Below are 26,242 nucleotides of genomic sequence, written 5' to 3'. Positions count from 1 at the left end.
AAAGCGGTTATAGCCGAATAAAGACGAACAGCTGACATTTATTGAGCCTTTATGACATGCCACGCACTGTGTACTAAGAGCTTTATGCGCAGTATCTTTACACTGTTAACCACCCTTTAGGGCGGTGTTTATTCCCATTTTACAGCGAGAGAAACTGCAGAGTGGACACGTTAGCTTGCCCCAGATCTAGCTAGTAAGAGGAGAAGCTGAAGTTCAGATAGGCCAGTCTACATCCAGAGCTCTTACATCTGACCCCTGCGGTGTGCTGCCTGTGCCTGGTGGCTGGCTGAATAGTTTTCACAGAGGATTTTGTTCTGGGTGGCCTGGAGTCCTATAGTTTGATGATACCACCTCCTCCTCATTGCAACCCATTTTGCATTCCCCGATTGGTTCTGAAGAGCTGCTCAGCACTGCTGCGCTGCCTTTGAAAGTGTTAGAAGGTTTCGCAGGCAAGAAGGGTTAGCAAGTGGGAGGCAGCTGCGTAGATCTTACACGCAGAGATGAGGCAGGCTGTTCCGGGCATTCTAGCCTGCATTTGCTCTTGAGGCATTCCCTGGATTTTCTCTCCCTCCCGATATGTTGCTTCTGTGGGACGTCAGTGTTATTGGGAGTAGGACTGGGTGACCCGCAGGATCTAAGGGTCAAGGGTAACAAGTCTTCAATCTTTGGGGAGCAGTTACTGGATTTATTTATTTCTTCTTTTGGTACGGGGAATCGAACTCAGGACTTTGCGCTTGCCAGGCAGGCGCTTGTGCCGCTGAGCTATAACCAAGTTACTGGATTTATAAGGTATTTGGACTGAATGACTTAAAGCTCAAATTTTCTTTGAATCTAAGATGTCCACTTAGAAGGAAGGAGCGAAGGGAAGAATAAAGGGTGAACAAGTAAAAAGAGAAAGTCATCCTCTGGTTTGGGGATAAAGGTGGAGTCAGATCTTACAGCCTGAAAAATCTATCTAATTTACTTATGTAAACCCTGTCTGGTTCTAATTAAATGACTAATTCATTCTTTCAGTAAATAGCTCAGCAACAGCTTTTTAACTCCTGTGTCAAGCACCTTGTGAGGTGCTAGGAAAATAGCAGTGAGCCGAAGTGATCTGTCTAGTGCCCTTAAGGCAGGAAACAGACTCCAAGCAAATAATCCTCTGGATAAGTAATTACAAGTAATGGTACATGCAATGAAGGAAAGGTATGGAATCGATGAAGATTACAGTGAGGACTGTGATTTAGATAGAAATCTAGAAGTTTTTTTTGATAGGGTGAAGTTTTATTAGATAACAGTTATGCTTTCTGAGGCTGTAATTAAATGTACCTAACTGAAGAGTTTGAGCAAAGGTAAGTTTTTTTTTGAGAGAGGGTCAGGGTCTCAATAGGCAGACTGACCTTGAACTCACTATATAGCAGCCCACGTTGGCCTTGAACTCCCGGTGGTCCTTTTGTTTTATCCTGTGCACCAACATGCCCGGCCCAAAGATAGTTTTTAAAATATCAGAGTCTTTGTCTGTCTTGAATGTCATTCCAGCTCCATTGAAAGATAAGTAAATGAGATAGAGAACTTTGTAATTCTGTCTGCCTTCAGGGAAGCTAAAGGTGAAATATACCTGTAATACTTAGGGTTTTTTTTCCCTGAGGAACATTGGGAAGTGAGAATCTTATGTAAGATTTGGACTTGAAGATGAGATTTAGACTTTTCTTCAGGAATGCTAGGCAAAGGTGACAGGCTTTCCTAGAGTTAACTAAGCAGCATCATAATTATCAAAAGTATCCTTTATAGTTTTTGGACAGTAGAGAGATTTACTTTAAAATTCTCAGCTTTTAGGAGGCAGGTGATGACAAGAATTGGGAAATATAAGTACATAAATATTTCAGTTGGACATGTATGAAGCCAGTGGAAATAATTCATTGCATACATTTACTGAATGCCAGCTGTGTGCAGAGCAGTGTCACTACCATGTGGAATACATACAAAGGTGAACTTGACAGGTTTTGCATGTAGGTAGACTGTGACTTTAGTTTTGGAAGCCTTCATATGGAAGTGCCTTTGTGACTTGTATTGGCCCACTGGTTTAGTGCTCGGAATTATGGACACTAGGGTAGAGGTGATAGTGGAAACCATGGGCATGAGAGTGAGCTCGCCTATGAAGGGACCGCAGAATAAGGTCAAGAGGATGCCTGGGATGGCGCTAGGTAGGGGAACCTGAGTGTTATGGTTTGTGTCTGTATGTTCCCCCAAATCCTCATGCAGTCTTGGGGCAGGCTTTTAGAGTTTATGATAATTCATGGGTGTGAGTGCTACACCCACCCTGGGGTGCATAGTTTGCATATGTAAGGGACAGAGACTGCTTGCCTCCACTCCTCTCTTTTGCTCTTGTTGCTTTTGCTGTCTTCCACCACCAGTGGTTGCCCTCTGCCATGTGCCCCTCTGCCTTGGAGCCAGTCAAGTATGGACTGAAACCTCTGCAAACTGAGCTAAATAAACCTTTCCTTCCTTAATTTTGGGCATCAGGTATTTTGTCTCAGCAAGGAGAGAAAAGTAACCCAAGACACTGAGCTATAAGAGGATAAGAGCTGGAAAGTGAGAGGACACCCATTGCAGATGTTCCTGTAGGGGCACGTGGTGAGTACTGTGGTCAGTGCTATGGAGTGCTCTTATAAGAGGACATTTGAGAATCATCCGTTGGGTTTAGTGCCCCAGCGCTGGTTGGTGACTTTTTTTTTTTTTGGTCTTTTTGAGACAGTGTCTCACTATGCAGTTCAGGCTGGCCTTGAGCTGACTTTGTAGCCCAGGCTGGTCTCGAACTTGCAACGATCCTCCTGTCTCAGCCTGCCGAGTGCTGGGATTACAGGTGTGCGTCACCATGCCTCGCTTGGTTGGTGACTTTCTTAAGAGCTGCTGATGTGGGAGTGGGAGTGGGATGGGGAGCAAATGGGAAGTAAGGGGAGTGGAAACTGCCAAGTACTCTATATAGGAAACTTTCTAAGAATTTTGACTTTTCAGATCTTGGGTTTAAATGCTGATGGGAAGGTTGACTATAGGTGAAAAAAGTTTACTCTTTTGTTCACAGTTCCTGAGAGGATGGAGGTATAAAGCACAGGTAAGGCCTGTGACTCAACTGGACAGAGGTACACTTCTCTTCTATAGCAGAGGTGGCAAACCTCTGGCATGTGCACCTCAGCACACTGTTATCATGAAAGTTCTACAAGGTTCACATCACTGTTCTGTAGTGACAGAAGACGGGGTTGTAACTGACCCCCTCCATATCAATCAGTACTTTATGGTAGAGCCCTCAGCACATTCCCTAAAATGGATAAAAACTGTTAGATTTCTAAAAACTAGCCCAGTTATAGCTGACTATGACCCAGTGTTTTACTTTTTTTTTTTTTGGCTTTTTGAGACAGCATCTCGCAGTGTACTTCAGGCTGGCCTTGAGCTCACTTTGTAGCCCAGGCTGATCTCGAACTCACAACGGTCCTCCTGCCTCAGCCTCCTGAGTGCTGGGATTATAGGCATGCGCCACCATGCCTGGCTGACCCAGTGTTTTAGAAGACTGTACCACAGAAACATTATGTGCAATTGATTAAATATGTGGTTTAGTCTCTAGATTTATCCACCCTAATACGGTATATAATTTCATCTGACTTTTGATTATAGTGTCTTGAAAAAAGAGCTATAAGTGTTAAATCTTATGATACCTTCCCTACACGCTTATTTGTCATTTCATAAGAAAAAGTTTTCAAAATACTATTTTTCTGACATTTTAAGTGCCTTCATTTTTTTTAAAGTTTTAGCATCTATTACTACTGAAATACGTTTACTTATATGCTGCCAATGTTTCCCATTTTGAAAGATGATTGTGTGTTTAATTGATCTGCTATTTATTTAGAATTCAAGATATTTAACCTTTTAAAAAAAACTCATCTCCAGATACAGCTATCTACCTGTTTGTGAAAATAGTTGCTATAACAGAAGGTTAGGATCATTGATTTACTCCTTTATTCATTCATATATTTAGTGCCTTGCAAGGCACTGGGAATTCAGAAATGATTAAGAGGTAGTTTTTGTTTTCTTAGAACTCAAGGTTCATAGGAATTATGTGAACAAACATGGTATGGTGTAATGAATGGAAGAAGGCATATGAGCAGATGTACTAGTGTGGTGTCCTCGGTATAGCTGTGGACACTGCTAGGAAATACAAAGAGTACAGAGTGGGTTTAGAAGAGGGGAAGAAAGAGAGGGGACTTTACAGTGAAGGTGAGCCAAGTTTTCCAAGATGAATTGGAGTTTTACCAGGTGGACAGGAAGCCGGGAAATAAAATGTTTTACCTTGAATTGGACCAGGGCTGTGCATATATGCATATATAGGATATGTACAGGTTGGAAATGTTACAGTGGTATTGAGAAATGTTACTAGGAAAATTTTTTTTTTTTTTTTTTTTTTTTGGTTTTTCTCTGGTACCGGGAACCGAACTCACGACCTTGCACTTGCCAGGCAGGCGCTTTGACGCTGAGCTAAATCCCCAGCCCCCAAATTTTGTTTTTTTTTTTTTTTTTTGTTTTTCTCCGGTACCGGGAATCGAACTCACGACCTTGCGCTTGCCAGGCAGGCGCTTTTGCCACTGAGCTAAATCCCCAGCCCACTAGGAAAATTAAAAAAAAACTTTTTCTTACTATCAACATTGATTGGTCAAGAGGTAAAAAGCTACCCATTTTTCTTTGTCTTGGCTTTTTTTCCTCTATTTTCTTTCTTTTTTGGAGAAAGGGTCTCACCCTGCAGTTCAGGCTGGCCTTGAACTCACTGTGTAGCCCAAGCTGGTCTCAAACTCACAGTGATCCTCCTGCGTCAGCCTCCCAAGTGCTGGGATTACACCTGGTATTGTCCTGGCTTTTCTGCCTGCTATTTGATACAGAAAGTAGTTGGATTTAATATATTCCTTGGGTACAAGGCTTTGTTTTCTCTTTTTCGAAACAAATAGTTTTTGTGATAAAAATGATAGGTAGCACATTTACAGTAACTTGTAGCCAGGTGTTCTAATTCTCTTCTCAGTCTTATGAGAGGTATTTTATTATTCTTACTTTACAGATGAGGAAACTGAGGCAACAGGGAGCCTAAGTGACTTGCCTGATTTGTGGTGGGTTTCTGCCCACATAGTTTGTTTTCCCAAGTCCATGGTGGTCCCCACCCCCAATTACTGGGGTTGAGCCCAGGGTTACTCTACCGTAGAGCTGTATCTCCAGTCCTTTTATTTTTTATTTTGAGACATGATCCTGCTGAGTTGGTCCAACCAGCCTTGAAGTTTCATCCTCCTGCCTGAACTGAACTTCCCCAGAGTCCATAGTCTTAATCTAAGCACTATACTTCTTTAGGTGACCTTTGGCTTGAAGTTCGTATTACCTTCTGAAGTCACGATTATATCTGGAAGGGAGCTATGATTACATTTAGGGGCAATGTTTATTTTATATCTATTTTAATTGTATATAGTTAATTTTTCCAGATAAAAACTTCAATTTTTTACAGTGAGGAAAACAAGGAATAACAAACTAGATTGGAAGAATTTAATTTCTTGTGCTTAAAGTATATTTGAGGATATATATATATTTTTAAAGCTAAACAGTCTTTATGGGGGCTCAGATCAGGAGTCTGTTTGAATGCCTCTGTGAACCTGTAAATTTTCTTCTCTGTATTCTTTTATGCCTGTTTCTGTAGCTCATAATCTGTGGTTTCTTCCCCTGATGGGTCTTGGCCGTCTTTCTTTTCTCCAGAGTGGCTGTCACTGTGGCTGTCCTCATGAGCCTGGTGACCCAGGCAGGCGGACTGCCTGGTGAGCTTCAGAGGCACAACCTTGAAGGCATCAGGAGTCCTTGTTTCTTCTTATCATGGGGTGGTGGGTTCCCATCTCAGACACCTTGAGGTGGTCCGGGGCTGCCTGACCTTGCCTGGTCTGCCTGAGGGTGTGGGTGGGGACCGGAAAGCGGTAGGGGCCACAGTGTAGGTTGGTGTTCATTTGCCTAGGGAGGAAGGCCAAGTGTTTCACCTTGTTTCTGTAGAAGTTGCTAGAAATATTGATGCCCTCAACACACAACTACCACCTTCTGGTGCAATATTACCTGCGGGGCCACAATTGCCAGCAGGTGGCCCACAAGATGATCTTGTCCATCCAGTGCCAGGAACTGACTCTCTATCGTATTCAACAGCTGCCTGAAGAAGGGTACATTCTGCTTTCCCTCATGGGATCAGTAATGCTTTTTTCTTCCTTTTTTTTTTTTTTCTTGTGATGCTGGGACTAAAAACCAGGGTTTATACAAGCTAGACAAATATGCTACCACTGTGGTACATCCTCAGCCTTTTTAGACTTGTCTTTAGATCAAGAATTTGAGATACCATAATCTGATAATTTCATTTTTTTACCCTTTTAAATAAACTATAGACATCCTTCCCATATGTCTGAAAAGTTATTTTATAATACTGTATTCAGGTAAGGAAACTCATTACCTTTCCCAGGTCTACCAGTTAATACCTGCTCTGAGTTTAGTGTTTTATTATCCCTATGTGTTTCCCCATGGTTTTACTACATATTTGTGTATCTTGTGTATAGTATTGTTTTGTATATTTTAAAATAGATGGTGTTTTATGTATTCTTGAGCAACTCTCCCTCCCCTGGTGTTTCTTATCTGTATGGATTCCTCAATTAGGTTTCATTAGGGTGGGTACATGTTAGGTCGTTTGTCCTGTGACATGGTGTTATATTATAGGCCTATACCACATTTTAGGCCTTTACCATTTATTTCCCCTTTCCTTTGTTGGTAGTCCTTTAGGTAGTGGTTCCCATTTTTTAATAACTACAAATATTACTGTAGGTATTCTTAAACAGTTTTTGTCTGATTCTGTTTTTGACACTGCAGTTACCCTGAACTCCTTTTTCTTTGTTCTTTCTTGTCTTTTTTTTTTTTTTTTCCAGTATTGGGAATCAAACTCATGACCTTGCACTTGCCAGGCAGGCGCTGTGCCGCTGAGCTAAATCCCCAGCCCCTGTTCTTTATTTTCTTATCTTAGCCCTTCTCTAACCTTGAGTCTAAAACTGTAATGGGCATTTTTCTTCTTAAGGCTCTTAGAACTTTATTTTAGTTAGCTTTTGTTTTACTCTTTGTTTCTGTTTCTTATTTTGTCCTTAATAATTTACATTTATATATGTCTAATATAGTTTACTTCTAATATCGTAAGACTGTAGGAACAATCACAAGTGTGCTTTATTCTGGACAATTTTTGTCTGCTAATGTACCTTTTAAAAAATTTAGGGTTTATCTTTTAATTTTTTTTAGAAATATATATACAACACCCTGGTAGTAGGTCAACATCATATAATTAGGAGTACTTTTGTCAGCAGTACCTTTTGTAACGATGATGCTGATAGTTTGGGTGGCATTTCTAAATGTGTTTTCCTATATCATCAACCTTGTGTTGCTTATTTAAGAAGGAACTGTTGTTATCCATGTGTAAAACTTGACATGTAAATTTGAGTTGGATACTTTACCTTTGTCCACCTTTCATGTCAACGTGTAATGGAAAAATTTTAATTCTTACCTCACAGGGTTATTGTGAGGATTGAGGGAGATCTGAGAAGTAGTTTGGGGGACACAGCCTTCTAGTTGGATTCTTTTATCTTTTTGCCTTGCTGTGTCTTTTAATTTTGTTTTTCCTATTTTGTCTTTCTTTTCCTTCCCTTCTTTTTTTGGATGAATCCAGCATGTTAGTGAACCTGTCATATAAACAAAAGCATTTTATGCTATATATTTTTTATCTTAAAGAGAAAAAAAAACTAGCAGAATGACAATGAAGACAAAAACAAGAACAACACAGAAACAACAAAAATGATACATGACCTCAAAACAAAATGATAGGAATTAACAATGGTTGCTATACTGCATATTGTTATCTTTAACGAAGTTGCTCAGTCCATCACATGTAAGAATGCAAGATTGATCAAACAATCAAAGACAATAACAAGTAATAAAAAAAAATAGAAACGATACAGAGTTTCACCATACAAGGTGGTAGGAATTCAACAATGCGTTTTAAAGAGACTGGGAAATACTAATTCCTTCTAGACAAGAGTTTTCAAGTTGTATGTAGCTGCAGATAAAATGTAATTGGTTAATAAAAGGTACACTGGACAGAGAGGTTGTGTTTGGCCAAAATAGCAAGGGAAGGGTCAGCTAAGTAAAACAGATTTGGGTTGAGTTAGAGGTCAGTGCTCAGGTGAGGTGTCTGCGGGCAGTGGAGTTGGGAGAGCAGACTGATAGAACATTGCTTTCTTTGTTTAGGAGGATGAAGGAGGCTGTGAGGATAAGCAAGGAGCAGACTCTCAAGGGACAGAGATAGTCAAGACCTGGCATAAAGTTTGTAGTTACTGATTCAACTCAAAAAGTAATTGTTGAAGTTAAAGGTTATATAGGAATAGGAGAGAAGCAGGTAGCAAGTGAGAAGAGCAGGATGGTGAGTTGTTACATGAGGAGCCTGGTGGTTTGACCCAAGTTGTCAGACTGCTGCTGGGGCTGGTGATGCACCACTGACCACCTCATTTAGTCTTACTGGACTTCAGTTTGCTTGTCTGCACCCTTTTTGCTTTAAAAGAATCCGTCTAGTTCACCAGTGTTCTTCTTTTTCATCTCGCTTTTTTTTTTTTTGTTTTACTTGACTCTGAATTTTTGTTACCTTGACTATAATACTTTGTTTTTGTTTTTTGAGACAGGATCTTGTTGTTGTTGAACTCACTGTGTAGCCCAAGCTGGCTTTGAACTTGTGATCTTCCTGCCTTAGCTCCCTAAGTGCTGGGATCATAGGTATATGTCACCACACCCTGCTCATAATTATTTATTTTTTCTTTTTGTTTGAGACAGGGTTTTGCTCTGTAGTTCAGGCTGGCCTTAAACTCACTATGAAGTCCAAGCTGGCTGCAAACTTGCAATGATCCTCCTCTTCAGCCTCTTGAGTCCTGGGATTACAGGTACATGCCATGATGCTTGGCTTATTTTATGTTTATTGCATGGAATTCACTGGGGTGTTTGTGTGGGTTCTTACCTCTCTAGACATCTCCATGAATAGATTCTCAGATTAAGATCCATCTTGAGGCAATGGGCAGGAAATAGATGGATCTGAGATGAAACACATCCTTTCTCGAATGTCGTGAATCTAGGCATTTGATTTTGAGACATAGTAAATTCAGAAATACTATTTATTTATGAGGATAAATGAGTGCCTTAAGAGATCAGCAGATAGAGAAGTTTGGGCTGAGGGTCATGTGTCACAGATGCTTAATGAATTTAAGTGTTAAGAAATCCCTGGAATTTGTACATGGAAGGAAGGACATTCCAGGTGGAGGTAACAGCTACAGAGAGCAAATTTAGAGAAGGCAAGTAAGAGGGGCTAATGTGGTGAATAGCATTGGTTTTATTTAATTAATTTATTTAATTTTTAAATTTTTTTTTTTTTTTTTTTTTTTTTTCTGAGACAGGGTATCACTCTGCAGTTCAGGCTGGCCTTGAACTCACGATGTAGTCCAGGCTGGTCTCGAACTTAGCAATCCTCCTGCCTCAGCCTCCTGAGAATAGCATTGATTTTAATGTAGAGAATATGATTCAGACACTTTAGTTGAGGGATCCAGCTTTACATCTAATCTGGAAAAAACAAAAGATGAAATGTCAGTGGAAGAGTACTGCTTGTTGAAGTGGAAAAGAAAATTTAGTTTTTAAGATTTTGTGTATCATTTTTAAAATGTGAGAGACAAGAATCTTCTTGAAAATGCTAGAGTAGGCCTCAGGTAGGTATGTGATGGCTAGATTGGGTAGTGAAGGAATGTAGCAGAGTTCTGGATTTAAAACTTTAGAGAATGTGTTAAGAAGAACTCAGTTAAAGACATATCAGGTAGCTAGGTGTGGAGGCATTAAGCTGGGAGGTAATCTCAGAAGATTACCTGAGAAGGCTGAGGCAGGAGGATCACCATGAGTTCACAACCAGTTTGGGCTACATAGTGAATTCAAAACCAACGTGAACTACATAGTGGCACCCTGTCACACAGATAAACAAACACACAAACAGAAAGGTGTATGAAGTAATTGTCATCAGGGACCCACTAGGTATTGTCTGTGGAGGCCTCCGCTAAGGCTAGGTGCCACAGAGTAACAGTGATCCTGGTTGGGTAGCTCTCCAGCTGGCAGCCTTGACAGTAGGAGTAAAGAGAATGCAGTGATTCTGCTGGGAGCAGCTGTGTTTTAGAGCTTTAGAGTACAGGGTTTGTGCTCAGGAGCTCTCCATCAAGGACATTGTTGCCAGAGAAGTCATCCCTGAGACAATGGACCCTGGACCAGCGTCCTCGGGCACATGAGGCCAGAAGGTGTCTGAAATGGGGCGAGAGAGCATGTCCAGTGCGTGCGGGTCGTGGGCCGCTGTGGAGCCATTCCTACACTGCTCATTTTAGTTTGGGTTAGTTCTCTAATGACAGGAATCTTGTTTCTTTGGGGTCATAGATGTGGAATATTACTTGCATCTCTGGTTTTACTTGTTCTGTTTGGGTCATTGCCAGTAAAGTAATACTGCTGTTTCTATGGCATTTTCTCTCCTTTTGGTGAATATAATGTTTACCATAAATATATAAATTCCATGAGAAACTTAAGTAGGGCAAATGCTCAACAGGGAGAAGTTCAAAATACATAATTAAAGCTATTCCTAAGTTTATAAAATATGTAAAAGTACTAAAAATGTACTTTTTATAGGAGGAAAGTTAAAATACCTTGTGAGGAATTGTTAACTGTAGTCACGATTCTTAATATCTGTAATTCGCCTGTCTCTCCATGCATGTATGCTTGTGTTCATCTACTCATGTGATGTGTGTTCCCCCCAGGAGCTGTGCAGGCGGACAGTAGGGGTAGAATGCCGAATAAGACAGATACTGCTCTTTCATGGTGTGGGCAGCGGGAAGGTGGACATTAAACAGTTCTATAAGCAAAAGTTTAATTACATTGCAGTAAGTAGTGTGAGGGCAAATTTTAGGGTGCTGAGAGTCGGGGCTAGACTAGGTCATCTGGGGAGAAAGTGGCTAGAACACATGTGAAGGGGCAGAGTATGGTGGAGGTAGGGGTGAGTGGACAGAGGCTTAAAGCTTTTGAGGGTAGATGTAGACTTGGCATTATGGAAACTCCCCAAGAAAACCGGAGGGGCAAGAATTTGTGGGGGTCCAGATGAAACTGGACGCAGAGATAGACAGGACACAGTATGTGTAAGATCGGAATAAAAATGAAGTGCAGTCTTCTCTTAGAGACAGAGCAGCAGAGTGGGAAGACTGGGAAGCCTGCAGGGTGAGGCTGTGCTGTGCCAAGTAGGGAGCGGCGTCCCTGTCAGGTCAGGGTGCTGCTTGGGTCCTCAGTTATTACTGAGCATTAATTGTTACAAAATACGGAAGCAGCTCTTTCTCTTGTGGTTTGAATCACTTGATTAGAAATGTCAGAATTAAGTAAAATTATCTTTAGCAGTATGAAAGCATCTATAACCTCTCCTAACAGTGCAGATTATAATTTATAATTGGAGTTGTATGTTTTAAACGGAAGTACAGTGTCTTTATTCTCTAGGTTCTGTTTAGTTTCTTGCTTAAAGAAACAGACTGATTTGGTGTTTAAGGATTTTAGTAAATTTGTACATTTGTAGGCATTATAAAGCATTTATATGTTAGCCTAAGGTTCATCTTAATTATAACAATATGTGTTAAATGAAAAAATTTGGAAAATTCATAAAAACGTAAAAAGGAAAACAAATATCACCACTAATTCTACATTCTGCTGACATTTTGGTGCTTTTAGTTTTGACGTGTATTTGTGTGTATGTTAAGAAAAGTGAAAATATATTGTGTATATTTAACATTGAACCTACTTTCCCTCATTTATCATTAGCAATTTCTATGTTAGTAAATGTTCTTTGAAAATATTTTTAGTGGCTGTATAATAGTTTAGTATAAGTATGTATCATAATGTGTTTGATTATTTTCTACTTACCAAATGTTTGCTTATTTCCTTTCCTCCCTATTAGTAACTGTAATGGAAATCTTCATGTATAACATGTTATTGTTAAAGATAATATGTGCAAAGTGATTAGAACAGTGCCTGGCACATAGTAAAATGTGCCTGTTATTATCTTCAAAAATTTTTCCCTCCAGCTGTCTGAGCATTAGCTCAGATAACACACGTCTCTTAATGTTCCTGTTGCTTCTGTCATTGGTACTGTCAGGAGGGTTGTGGAAAACCAAAAAGGAATGGGATTTTATTTAAGTGTAAAAAGCCTTGTTCAGTGGTGAGGCAGGGTGGAGGATGATCCTCTCATATCCAGTAGTCATAATTCAAATCAGATTCATGAGTTGATCTATATAGTATCAGTTGAGATCAAAATTTTTATGTAATGAAGTGTAAGTTGGTTTTTCACTGTTTGATTTATGCTCTATATTAGATCCATTTACTTCAAGTTCTTAGAAGATGATGGGATGAATTTCTCTAAATATAACTATTAGCAGCCCTTCTCATGGTGCCACTTATTGGAGACCCCCACATTGGGTTCCAGTTTCCCACCTGGGTTATGGTGCATGGTGGGGAAGGAAAGAAAGAGCAAGAGACAAAGTAGAGGAATGCATAGCAGGAATCTGGGACCACTAGTTGCTCTCTAGGAGCAAAAAGGCCCCAGTGTCCAGCTAGCTAGCCTTATATTAGCCAGTGTAGGGGAGAAGGCAGGGTCGGTGCTTCTCCTGGAACAGCATAGAGACTGTAGTAGAATGGGCACGTTTTACATCATAAAGGGAATGAGCCAAGATCCAACCCCACACCTAGGTGCTAATCTCATTGACCAAGATTAGTTGATTTCCACATTCCAAAACCAGCCCAGGAGGCAGGCAGGACTAGGAGAGCCTAGGACATAGTATGTCAGTTTACAGTTCCTGGTCCCCAACATACAACCTTACTTGTACTTAACTTTCATGTGATGATTTTAGAAATGAATTTCTGTACTACTGAGGGAGATTAAGTATACCACATTGTAGCATAGGGATGATCACATCTGGGGCTCTAGATGATCTCAGCAATTGTTGCTCCTTTCATTGACCAGTTTTTGAATGAGCTGATACTAAGAGACCACCTTTCCTACCCCCAGTTCCCTGCTTTTCTACCCAATTTGGGATGTCCAGCTCACTTCCAGAAGCACAGGCCAATCTTTACTGTTGTTTCATGTTTTTCCCTTTTAAAAGTTTTATCAAATTAATAAAAATGTATTGAACATATACAAGGTATTATTTTCTAGGAAGATTTCTTGGGGTAGGTTTTTAAGAGATGAATTACTAGAATGTCTACCTGTTTACCTAGGGAATAAAACAATACACATACAACCCTCGGGGGAAAAGTAGGAATATTCAGGCATATTCAGTGTGCTTTGGATTCTTAGGGAAGAATGAATGCAAACAGATGTTGCTAGACTTCATAAAAGACAATATTTGAGTTTAAGTTTGAGTTTTGACAATTGCCTTGTGTAAAAGTACTGTGACTAATGAATGCGGGCAGAGCTGTAGAGTGGAATTTGTAATTATATCAGTAAATCTGATTTCTGGTACCCTGGCCCATTCCTACCTTTATATGGAGTAGCCTTTCTCATCGGAATATTATTTTTTGTGGTGCTGGGTATCAAACCTCAGGCCTCACATGTGCTCTTATCACTGAGCTACACAAATTTTAGGAGCTAATTATTACTTCATGCCTTTAAAATATTTTCCCTAGGTGTGGTGTGGTGTTACTTGTAATCCCAGCACTTTTTTTTTTTTTAATCCCAGCAATTTGGAGGCTGAGACAGGAGGCTCACTCTGAGTTTGAAGTCAACATGGTTTACATAGTGAGTTCAAGGCGAGCCTGAACTACATAATGAGACCCTGTCTCAAGAAAAACTTTTCCACCTATATTTTTAAATTTTTTTCTTCTATCTGCCTATCTCTTTTTGAGACAGGGTCTTACTATATAGTTTCCTCTGGCCTTGAACTAACTACGTAGGCTATGCTGACCTCAAACTGCCTTAGCCTCTCCAGCGCTGGAATTACAGATGTGTGCTATCACACCCAGCACTTCCATTTAAAAGAGATTGTTACTTATTGCACATAGTAGATAAGGTAGCTCTTTGGGGGAGATTGACTTTGGTGAGTGCAAGAGAGGAGTAACTTGGGCTACTTTTAAAGTAAGAGTGATATGAAACCATGAAGATTCACCTTCCCAAAGGTGTTGGCAGTAGAGATAGGGTAGAAGCAATTGGAAGGACAGTGTAGGAGAGGAATTCCCTGAGGGATATGACTAGATATGATGACTAGTTGCAAAAGAAATACACTATGCAGACGAGAGGACCACAGAGATACCATGGCAGTGGAAGGACCAAGTAGTCAGTCTAGAGGAGTTGAGAGAAGAGAGGGATTAAACTGTGGTGATTAATAATAGGGGTCTAAGAAGATGGGATTAAGCGTCTTCGTGTAGTCAAAGAAGGTTTGAGTGAAACGTGGAATAAGACTAGCTAGGATTATAGTATGTTTTTGAAGTTTTTACTTAAAAGATTATTACTTAAGATTATTTATATGGTGTTTTTTAGAAGTCAAGATTTTAGTTTTCCTTGGAATGCGAAATTGTCATTGAGTGCAGGGTCTGTTGAATACTCAGTGCATATTTATGTAAATTTGAAGTTTTTGGTATTGAGATTAAAAAGCAAAGCATACTTGAACACTTATGTATTTATTTTTGAAGAGAAAAGTCTGTAATGGCATTTGTTTATTGGATACTAAGTGCACTGACCAGTATGTAGATACTTGTTAACCTTTAAATATTTTAACTATAATTATAGGATATAATGTTTCTGGGCTGTAGGACATTTAGTAGTATTTTGGCCAAAATATGAAATGTTCCCTTTTCATTCACAAGAATTTATTTTTACTTGTTTTACTTTTAGCTGGATTAAACTACCTTGATACTGGTTTTCTTATTGTAATACTAAACAACTAGCAATTCCCTATTTTCCTATTGGAGGTTGACCCAGGCTCTGGACTTCATACCTATAGCGTAAGGCAGGAGCGGGTAGTTGAGTACTTTGTAAGATGAAGTAAGGGTTTTTAGTTCCATAGAAAATCATAGTGAACCAAATGAATTAATCTTATTGTGAACAATTTTAATTTACTCAAATTGAAATTAGATCATGTGGACCATAATACACAGAGTCATTATTTCTTACATGATCACCATTAATGTTTCCCTAAGGCATTTTCTTACTGTATTGTTAGTATTAGAGTCCAAGAGCTTTTCTTAACTGCATTGCTAGTATTAGAGTCCAAGAGCTTGTGTTTATCATTAACTTTGAAACTAGACTTAACATGTTGACTGATGCCTGTTTAGGCTGCCAACAAGTACTTTCCTTAGAAATTAAAAATGTTTAGTTTGTATATTGCTTTCTCAGGCAGAAAAAAATACCTGTTCTATCCGACAGTTCCTTCAGGTAGGTGAGTTGAGAGTTGAGGGAGGTAGTAGCTGCTGGGGTAGGATGAGAAGTCAGTAAGGGAGATCACAGTACTTCCAAGTATGAGATTGGGGTGCTAGGCAGGAGTGATCAAGAAGGTGAGCTTTGGGTTCCCAGTGTGGTTTGAACTCCAAATCTGACTGTGTAATCCTATTTTCATGACTATAGGAAATTATTTAACTCCTTAGCTTTCTTTACTTTAAGGTAGGAATGATCTGCAGGATATATAGTGCTCCACTCTGGGGCACTAGAAGAAAATGATGGCAATTTCTCTCCTTGAATTTTGTATAGTTTGTGAGTGACTGATCATGTTTATAGTGTGCTGGAAAAATAGTACATTACATGTACACATGCTCTTTATTTTAGTATCTGTGTTTCTGAAAATATACTACACATCTCCCACAAACTTAATATCCAATCCATACTCATGCACTCCCACATAATGTACCTGTCTGTTCCTTCTCATTCATTCATTCCCCACTTCTATCATAAACCACAGATTCCTGCACACTAGAAATGTTGACATTAATCTTCAGAGCTGTTACTCTTTATATCCTGACATGTCCTATTCATTTGTTCCCAGAAAAGTCTCTATAGTTAGTCCTGTTTATTTTCTACTGCCTTAAATTCTGAACATCTTTATTCTTCACTTGGGCTGTTGTAATGATCACCTACCTGGAATCTCTCCAGTTTGATTTCTGTGCTGACCCAAGGAATTGTAGCTCAGGGGTAGGGCACTTGCCAAAATGTGCAAGGTACTGAGTTGGATCTCCAACACTGAAAGAACAAAACAAAAGGAAGGACTTCTGTATTCTGTTCTATTGCCAACATTTTCATGTCTGACTCTTTCTTACTTCATGCGTTCCAGCTGTCTCAGGCTGCTAGTGATTCCTGGTGTTCATTCATGCATCTGTGTTTGGCAGGAGTGGAAGGAGGAATCAGACTACAGAGGACTGATTCAGCTCTGTTTGTGGGTCCAAGGAAGACTTCACAGGGGCTTACACTGAACTTGAAGGATGAGTTTACTTTGGCATTCCTCTAAGTTTCTTCATCTCACTCCAGTTCTATAGACTAATTCCAAGTTCTAGAGAGAAGAATAGATAAGACCCACGTGTTCTTATTTTTGCTACAGACCTTACAGGGTATCTGTGGATGTCCCCCTTTGGCATGGTCTACTGGGGTGGAAACGGGAGCCAAATGGCATCACATACTTCACACTGAACCCATGCTTCTGCTCCAACTAGAGATTGTTTGAGAATCTGGAAAAAAGACCACAGAAGATATTTTTTTTGTCTTTTGGGGTAGAGAGGCTATGAAGAGACTTACTGGGCTAGTTGTTTGCTTTAGGCTCTGTTTGTCATGTTTGCAGTCTTTATCCAGCCATTAGCTAGGTTTTCATTTTTCTTTGGCATGGTGGAACCTAATGAATAATTTTTTACCTACTGATCTAAAATGCTACCATTGTAAATGCAAAAGTCCCATGAATATTGCTGATTTAAAAATTCTGTACTGGAATAATTAGTGTTTGTTTTGATATCTAAAAGGATTAATATGAATTAAGTACTTTCTCAAGTGCTGTTTGCTAATTTTAAACTTTTCTCACACATAAACTTCATACAAAACCAGAACATATCTAAATATTCATATTTCATGGTGTATATTACAATAGTGTTCTGTGTGGGTATATGTCTATAAAGTGTGTTATACCATGCATGCTAGCCAGCTGAATATGGGTATTGTATTGCATGAGGTATTAAAGTTGTTTTATTGTGACAAAGAGCTTTTCTCATTTCGTTTTGTAACTGGATATTAAAACTGTATAGGAAAATATCAATTTTTATTATTCATCTAGTACCTAGATCCACTAGTGAATTCTCCTCATGCTTGGACAGTTTTCAGATGATTATTTTGGATTTTGTCTTGTCTGCACCTAATGATGATTTTGTCTCTTTAGTATTCATGCTGTTTCCTTTTCTTATTGCTGTGGCTAGACCTGTAGTATTGTTCGAAATAAATGCAGTGAGAGCTATAAATGTGAGTCATGTAATTTTAAATTTCTAGTTGGCATCTTAAAAAATGGAATAAAATGAAACAGCTATAATTAATTTCAATATAGTGCAATATATCCAAACTACTGTTTCAGTGTATGATGAATATAAAAATTATTAAAGATTTAACATTCTGTTTTTCATACTAAGTCTTTGGAATCCCATGTGCATTTTACACTGGGAGCATATCTCTGTTTGGACAAGCCAAATTTCAGGTGCTCAGTGGCACCCTCCAATGGTTACTGCATTGATCAGCATAGTTCTGTTTTCTTCCCAGTACTGGGGATTGAATTTAGGGGCTTCACATTGAACTACATCTTTAGCCTTTTTCTGTCTTGAGATAGGGTCCCCCTATGTTACCTTGGCAGGGCTTCAGTTTGGCAGTCCTGCCTCAGCCTGCTAGAGTTATGGGATTACAGATATACATCACCATTCCTGGCATAGCGACTTCTTAATAATGTACAGTAGTTATAGTTGTAGTGGGCTTCTATCTTATTTCTTACTTCAGGGGAAATTGTTCTTGAATGTGATGATTCCTGTTGATTTCTGAGAAATACATTGTTTTTCTAAACATGTTCCTGCTGGGGCTATAGTTTGTCTCCCTGCTGGTCTGCTCTTTTTACTCAGTAAAATCTGTTGAATTAATCTTTATATTTGGGCAGTAATTATTCAAATTCAAGCAACTATACTCAGTCCATTTATAGGTTTTTTTGTTTGTTTCATTAGTAAAAAGACCAGTAAAAGTGATTAGCTCCATTTGTACCACCAGTGGTACAAGCTGCTCTGTGGGATAGTCAGGTGCTGGTGGCCTAAGCCAGCGGACACGTGTTAAAAGTTGAGGAAATTTTCTTTCTTTTTTGTAAGTAGTTTTAAGAGAAACTTAAAGTATGTGCGTATATGACTGACATGATCACACCTGTTAATATGGAGAGGGAGGATAATGGAGTCCTCATGGCGAAGCAGCTTTATACTTGGAAAAAAATGCTTGAATGTGATGCATTCTTTTTTTTAACTGTACTGCGTGAGATTGGCTAGTATTGGAGGAGTTTTTTTTTCTCATACTCACTTGAGATTGTCCTGGGTGGTATATCATGTTTTGGAGTCATACTCACTGTTGTAAAATAGATGACAAAATCTCTCAGTTGTACCTTAAACAAAATTGTTTTTGAGAAGTTTTATCACAGGACTTTTTAGAGTAATTTCTTAGCTAAAAGGGTTTGTGAATATAAATCTTCAGAGTCCTCACATATCTGAAAATTTCTTTATTCTTTTTTCACTTGATTGGAAATTCAGTTGGGAAAACAACTGTAGGTTAAAACAAATTTCCCAGCACTTTAAGGTATTGTTAGCTGCCTACCTCCCTGTGTTGCTGAGACATCTGCTGCCAGTGTGATTCTCACTCTCTCTGGGAGTGGTGACCATACATCCTGGGGACACTCTCAAATTACAGCTTTTATTAATAGTACCTTCTTTTACTCTGAGAATATCCTTGTTTGTTGATCAGTTACAGAATCACATTACTTGGAGGTGACCTGCTTTTCTTTTTTCTTTTTGTTGTTGGTGGTACCTGAGGTTGAACCCTGGGCTTCATTCACCTTGGACTGTGTTCCCATTCCTTTTTATTTTTTATATTTATTTTGAGACAAGGTCTTGCTGAGTTGCTGAGTTGCCCAGGCTGGGCCCAAACTTGTGATCTTCCTGCCTCAGCCTCCCATAGTGCTGGATTATAGACACATGTCAGCGCACCTGGTTTGCAGCGGACCTGCTTTTTGTGTTTTTTGAAAAGCTTTTAGGACATTTTTGTATTTTGAGCTCTGAGAATTTAGTAGGCTGTGTTTAAGTTCCTTATCCTAAATCTGAAGAGTAGTGGCTGTCAGCTCTAGGATATTTGGCAGCATGCCTCAGTTATTTTTGCCTCTTTATTCTCCTTTCTCTCATCTTAGAACTTCTTGTAGTGGTGCTTGGATTAATTTGACACCTTATTTTTAAAAGTGAGAGTCAGATTCTTCGACTGTTCTCTTTACCTCTTTGTTTTTGTCTTTCAGGGAAATAGTTTCAGTCTTATTTTGTGGTACTTGTACTGACCTTTAAATTTTAAGTGCTCTTCTTAATTTTCAAGAGTTTTCTTCTATTGAGCATTTTGATCTTATTTCCTGGATGTTAATAGCTTCTTTTTCATTGAGAATGTTAATTATGTGTACATATTTAAAATTTCTCCCTATTTCCTACTTTTATTTTCATTGAGGTTCCTCTTTCCTCCTTCTGTGTCTTTTATAGGGGTGGTTTTCCTCAATTACTTGGTTATCCAGAACTGGCTTTTAAATTCTGAAATGTGTTTCCTGTTCCTAGTTCCTTTTTCCACGAGTTGTCAACATTGTCACCAGATTTAGCATTGTGAAACAAGTCTGATTTGTCTTTCTACTGAATTAAAGGTAGATTCTTCGGAGACCTGGATGATGTCTCAACCGCTTAGCACAGTGTACCTCTGCAGTGGCTGGGAGGGACTGCAGCTTCCAAGCCACTACAGATTCATGGCTTCTCTCGTAGTAAGTGTAGGCCAGAAGCTTGAATCAGTGTTACTGGGTTGAAATCTAGGTGTCAGCAGAGCCTTGCCCCTGCTGGAGGATCTAGGGAAGGATCTGTCTCTTGCCTTTTCCAGTTTCTGTTGCCTGCCAGTGTTCTGTGTATCAATTCAGTCTTAGGGAAGCATCTTCAAATCTCTTTGTTCCATCTTCACATTATCTCCTCTGTGTGTGCCAAATCCCTCTCTGCCACTCCTTTATAAGGATCTTTGTGTGATGCTATTTAGGGCTCACTGAATAATCCAAGATCATCTTCCTGTCACACAGTCCTTAATCATATCTGCAAAGATCCTTAAAGAAGGTAACATTTGCAGGTTCCAGAGATTAGAGCTTGATACCTTTGAGGTTATTTATTTAACATATGATATATACTTTGAGTTTTCTGTAATTTCCCTTTTGCTTGTTTACATACCCATGCTTTTGCAGGTACTGCATTACTGCCTGCAGTTCATGTTCTACTTCGACAAAAATGATAATGCACCCACTCTGTTCATGGTGACTTCCTTAACCTTCTTTTTCCTTCCAGATAGGAATGCATTTGTCTGTGTTTATAGCACTATCTTTGTACATATCTAACAGTATTAAGAGAATTTACATGGTAAAACTCCTTGTCTTGTTAGCCTTTATTTCCACTGTATGTGGAACTTAACTGAGTGTGTACTCTGCTCTTTCTCAGAATGAGAAACATCAGGTTGGGAGCTGTTATTTAGTAAATATTTGTTAAAGAGATTTCTTAACATTTATTGAGGGCCAGTTAAATGCTTAGGCTTGTCACAGTGGACCATTCAAGTAACAAAACAAAGAAGGCAACAGTAAATACACACATGTGCCAAACTTTCTCCAGGGCAAATTTCTTAAGAGGGATTTGCTAGGTCATAAGAATTCACAGTTCAGCTTTTGCTAGGCACTGCCAAATTGCCCTGCAACGTGGCTGCACTTCCCTCAAAATGCCAGCAACGATACTATTTCCTGTGTTCTTGCCAACACTTGAGAGTTTTTTTCACTAAGAAAATTTGATGGCAGAAATGATACTATTTTAATTTGTACTTTCTTGGTAATCAGTGGGGTTGGCCATTTTTTAATGTTAATAGACATGTGGATTTTTCTGCGAATTTTCCTGCTTCTGTTACTTTTTTTGGTTGTAAAAATTCTACAAGTGTGGATAGGAATTACTTATATATAATAGTATTCACATTTATATATGAGGAACTGGCACAAGAAATTAACAGATTTAGAAGATGTCCCCCCTTGTATTTTATTTTAAAAAATAGCTAATAAGAAATAGCAAGATATTTATTGATTTATTGATTGATTGATTGATTGTCTTTTTGAGACAGGATCTTGCTATGCAGTTCAGGCGGGCCTTGAGATTACTCTGTAGCCCAGGCTGGTCTCGAACTTGCAATGATCCTCCTGCTGCAGCCTCTCGAGTGCTGGAATTACAGGTGTGTGCCACCACGCCAGATGAGAAATAGCAAGATATTTAAAGAACCCAGATATCTGGTATTAAGGCATTTTTTCCCCTTCTACCTTATATCTGGGTTCCTTACAGGGAATGAAAAAATGAGCATTTGGGCTATTGTTAAATATTTTAAAAAATATTAACATTAGTGAGTGCTAACTTACTTGCATTATAGGTGATTGAATAGAGATAATACAGAGAAATGTTTTATAAACTATCACTATGTATAATCTTTTTAAAAAATTATGCTTTTTGGTACATTTTAGGGGTACATAATGATCACATTCATCATAGGGAATTTGAGTTTTTTTTTTTCCCCTTCTGGTACCGGGAATCGAACTCATGACCTTGCGCTTGTGCTGTGCCGCTGAGCTAAATCCCCAGACCCCATCATATGGAATTTGTATGTGTACTGGTGCAGCTTGATTTTTTTTTTTTTTCCCCATTCCCCTACCCTCCTTTCAATCCCTCTTCCCCTCCTTACTTACAAAAGCCTTGTTTCCAGTTTTTCCATCTTTTTTCGTATTTTTTCCCTTCCTTTCCTCCTCTCCCCTCCATAGTTCCCCTTACCATTCAAACATTTTTCTTCCTGTTTCACAGTATCTGTTGTACATTTTGATACTTACTTACACTTTGCGTTTCTCACATCAGAGAAATAATATGGTATTTACACAGGTTTGTCCAATTTATTTCACTTGAGTGTGGTCTAAAAGTGAATCCATTTAGCTAGAAATGTCTCAAGCTTACCCTTTTCTATAGTAGAGTAGTATTCCATTGTATAAAAAAATTCCATGTTCTTTATCCATTTATTGGTTGAAAAAAATGTCCACTTTAGGCATGTCTCTGCCGTCACTGGTAGACCGTAGACTTACAGAGCCCATATCTGTGTTAATTCATCTCAGCAAGCCAGTTGTAGATTTTCTGTGGGGTAGTGGACAATCCTAGCAAGCCTGTGCCTTCAGTCTCAGTGAAGTTCAGGCTGTTTTCTGGCTGTGAGGTTGGAACCTGATTTGTTCAGCCTGTAATACTCATATGCCTCCTGCCAGCTTGAACTTGGCTTTTTGGCGTCCTGCTGACTTTGCTCCACCTCATGCTGACACTGGGATCCACTAGGTAGAGCCAGTGCTGAGCTGCTCTGAGTTCTGAGCTCAGTGGGCCCCTCTCCAAAATAGCTACCGGCCAAACGCCCTCTCTGGAAGGCTGTCTGAACCCACTGGTGCATTCCACTGGTGTGCTTTTGGTGGTCTCAGGTCGCCAGTAGTCACCAGGCATCTGCATATTTGAGCCGCCCCCTCCAATACATGAGTCAGGACTCAGAGAAAGTGCCATTTGCCACCTGCTTCTGTGTTCCTCTCTCTCTCTCTTCACTGTCCCTCTGGGCTTCAGTACTTGCTTCCTATCTTTGCTGGGTCCCAGGGAGCTACTTCCCTCCTTCTCCATGTTGCCGGATTCCACTGTCTGGACACTAAATCTCAAAGAGGCTGTTTCTCTGCTGTTCGTACCATTTTCCCTGAAGTTTGAGTTTTCTACATCAAGCAGTTTTTCAATTTTCTAGTCACCGACTGGATACAGTTTAGTTTAGTTCTGGCAGCAACTTCCAGAGTTAGTGCAGATCCCACAGGTTAAGGGCTACTGCAAGACTGACTCCCCCCACTCCCTTTGGATGCTGACCGAAAGTAGTCAGTCCTTAGATTGCCTATAGTTCTCTGTGATGTGGCAACGAATGGGATTTCCCATATTCTTTTCTTCTAGTTTGACAATTCAGTGTAATTAATTTTTTAGTTGTCGGTTTATTACAAATGATGTAGATGAACAGCCAGATGAAGGATATATGAGTTGAGGACCAGACGGCTCTCCATAGGAGTTTCTGTTCCCGTGGAGTTGGGGTGTACCACTCTACCTAGCATGTTTTTTAGAGCTTTAATGCAAGTTCTGTTATACAGTTGATGAAACCATTAGCTGTTAGTGATTAAGTCACTCTCCCTCCCCAGAGGTCAAGAGGTAGGGCTAAAAATTTTCATTCTCTAATCACGTAGATAGTTCCTGTGTCATCTAGCCTCCATCCTTCAAGAGTCACTTCATTAGTAAAATCTCAGGCATGGTTGAAAGGAGCTCATTATGAGTAACAGGACCCAGTATTACCCTGTCACTCACAGACTCCAACGATACTAGGAGCTTTGTGCTAGGAACCAAGCATAAAGAGCATGTATAACACTGTGTAACCCATGTTGCTGTAGTACGTTGGTTAACGAATGCTTTTGTTTGTGGACATTTTGGTTCATAAACAGAAGAGAATGGCAAAATTTTGTGTCTGTGAACTCTGCATGGGGTGATGAATACAACAACCATGGCCTTCCTTCCCTTATGAGCATGAACATGGCCATCTTTTCCAGAATTGTGGAACAAATTAAGTTCATGAACTGAGGTTCCACTGTATATCATGCAGTCTTGTATCCTGCAATCTTGTTGAACTATAGATTAGGTCTCATAGTTTTGTAGTGGATTGATTAGGATTTTCTGTGTACATGATTGTATTATCTGTAAATACAGTTTTTCAAAGTTCAAATTATAAGCACGCAGATACGCTTTTTTGAGGCAGAGTCTTGCTATACAGTTCAGGCTGGCCTTGAACTCACTCCATAGCTCAGGCTGCCTTTGAACTCATGGTGATCCTCCTGCCTGAGCTTCCCAAGTGTTGGGATTACAGCTGTGTGCCACCATGCCCGGCATTGCTTTACAATTTGACCTGCCTAATTCAACAAATATTCTGAACCCTGTGGAAAATGAATTTTACATGTTTTTCAATTCTGATTACTTGTGACCACCTGGAATGAGAATGGGCTCACTGGAGAAAATACAGGGGTGAGTGGCAGTGACTGGTGCTGGGGTCATGAGAGGGGAGAATGGTTTATTTATAAAGTACTTGGTATCTTTAATGCAGTAGGGCTTGGAAGAATAGAAGTAGGTACATTTTTGGTCTCTTTTTGATTTTCTCTCCCCTCCTCCTGCCTTGCTCCCTTCTTAATTATTGAAGTACTTATGGATATTTAAGGTTAGGTTGGAAAGACTAACTATTTACAGTATGATGTCAAACCTTTTCTGAGTAAGTCCATGGATAATAAATGTGGTACAGATGAGACCCTTAGAAATATTAGGGCATTGCAGAGGCCCAGTATACGAACTCTCATGTGGTTGAAAAAAATATAAGTTCACTTGCTTAACATGAAGAATTTTTCTTTAAAGTTATTTTTAGATGATGTTGAATTAATGTTTTTTTTTCTTTCTTTTAGATTCTTGTTGAAGTCTGTTAATTCTACATTTTGAACAGTTATGAATAACCACGCATCTTCCAAACCATCTACCATGAAGCTAAAACAGACCATCAACCCCATTCTTTTATATTTCATACATGTTATAATATCACTTTATACTATTTTAACTTATATTCCATTTTATTTTTTCTCTGAGTCAAGACAAGAGAAATCAAACCAAGTTAAAGCCAAGCCTGTAAATTCAAAACCTGATTCTGCATACAGATCTATTAATAGTTTGGATGGTTTGGCCTCGGTTTTGTATCCTGGGTGTGATACACTAGATAAAGTTTTCATGTATGCAAAAAACAAATTTAAAGACAAAAGACTCTTGGGGACACGTGAAATTTTAAACGAAGAAGATGAAGTACAACCAAATGGAAAAATTTTTAAAAAGGTAAGATGGTCTTTTCATTGGCTTTGAATTCCTTCTGAATAAATGTACCCTTAGCAGTGTTGATAAGGGACATGCACAGCCTGCTTCTGCTGGAGTTTGCTGATGTCGCAGGAGAAGTCATACCTGAAGGAGGCTAGACAGTACCCTTCTCTGGATATAGCAACACTGATGCATTGTCAGAAAATTATGAGCATGCCCCCTAGTGTGGATGTCTCTCAGGACTTGCAGTATAACCTCTAGGGTGTTTTGGTCCCCAGAAGCACCTGGATGCTCAGATGGTACCAGGTTTGGGGGTGTGATCTGCTGCTTCTGATTTTTATGTCATCTTTTAAGACTTAAAATAGTCTCTTGAGTTATTTTAATTAATGAGTTTAATTAAGGAATTATCCCATTATTATCTCTGTAGAGTACAGCATTGAGGAGGTTAGGTAATTTACCCAAAAATACTATAGCTTCCAAGTGGTGAAATTGGGACTAAAACCCAGGCCTTCTGGTCCCAGAACTCGTAGCCCTTAACTAATCAGTTTGCAGTTTTTGTGATGACTGGATGTGTGTGTGTTTATGCATGTGCACATGTGCGTAATGTGCTTCCAGTTACTTGTGACTCCCAGTGTAAATGCTTTGGCTTTTATTGTAGTATTACTATTATCTAGGATATTTGACAACATGGTTCTGTAATAATATTAATGGAGTAGTGTTGCACTATATGTGACTTTCTTTTCACTAGTTGTTGGATCTCTGATAGATAAAAGTTGAAGTAAATATAGAAGCAATACAGCAATCTGTAGTTGGTTAATAATTTCATTAGGGCATAGATTTAATAGGCAAAATAGTTTTCCTCTTATCCAAGTCCAGCTACCTCCTTACGCTTGCCTGCCTT

General features: G+C 39.3%; 1 protein-coding gene across 1 annotated transcript in view; it reads left to right on the top strand.

Annotated features, from left to right (window-relative positions):
* Window positions 1–8,915: 8,915 nt before the first annotated feature.
* The window catches only part of Acsl3 (acyl-CoA synthetase long-chain family member 3), a gene marked incomplete at its 5' end in the record, with an annotated part of 47,564 nt that continues 30,237 nt past the window's right edge, over window positions 8,916–26,242 (top strand). Inside the window, 2 exon segments of the mRNA XM_005395491.2 lie at window positions 8,916–9,002; window positions 24,945–25,362. Of these exon segments, the coding sequence (XP_005395548.1) occupies window positions 24,985–25,362 (378 nt within the window).

This window comes from Chinchilla lanigera, unplaced genomic scaffold (genome assembly GCF_000276665.1).
Source record: "Chinchilla lanigera isolate Chin_1 unplaced genomic scaffold, ChiLan1.0 scaffold00052, whole genome shotgun sequence".
In the NCBI taxonomy this organism is placed as follows: domain Eukaryota; kingdom Metazoa; phylum Chordata; class Mammalia; order Rodentia; family Chinchillidae; genus Chinchilla; species Chinchilla lanigera.
Note: the sequence above shows the minus strand (reverse complement) of the source record. Positions and strands in the feature narration are given on the sequence as shown.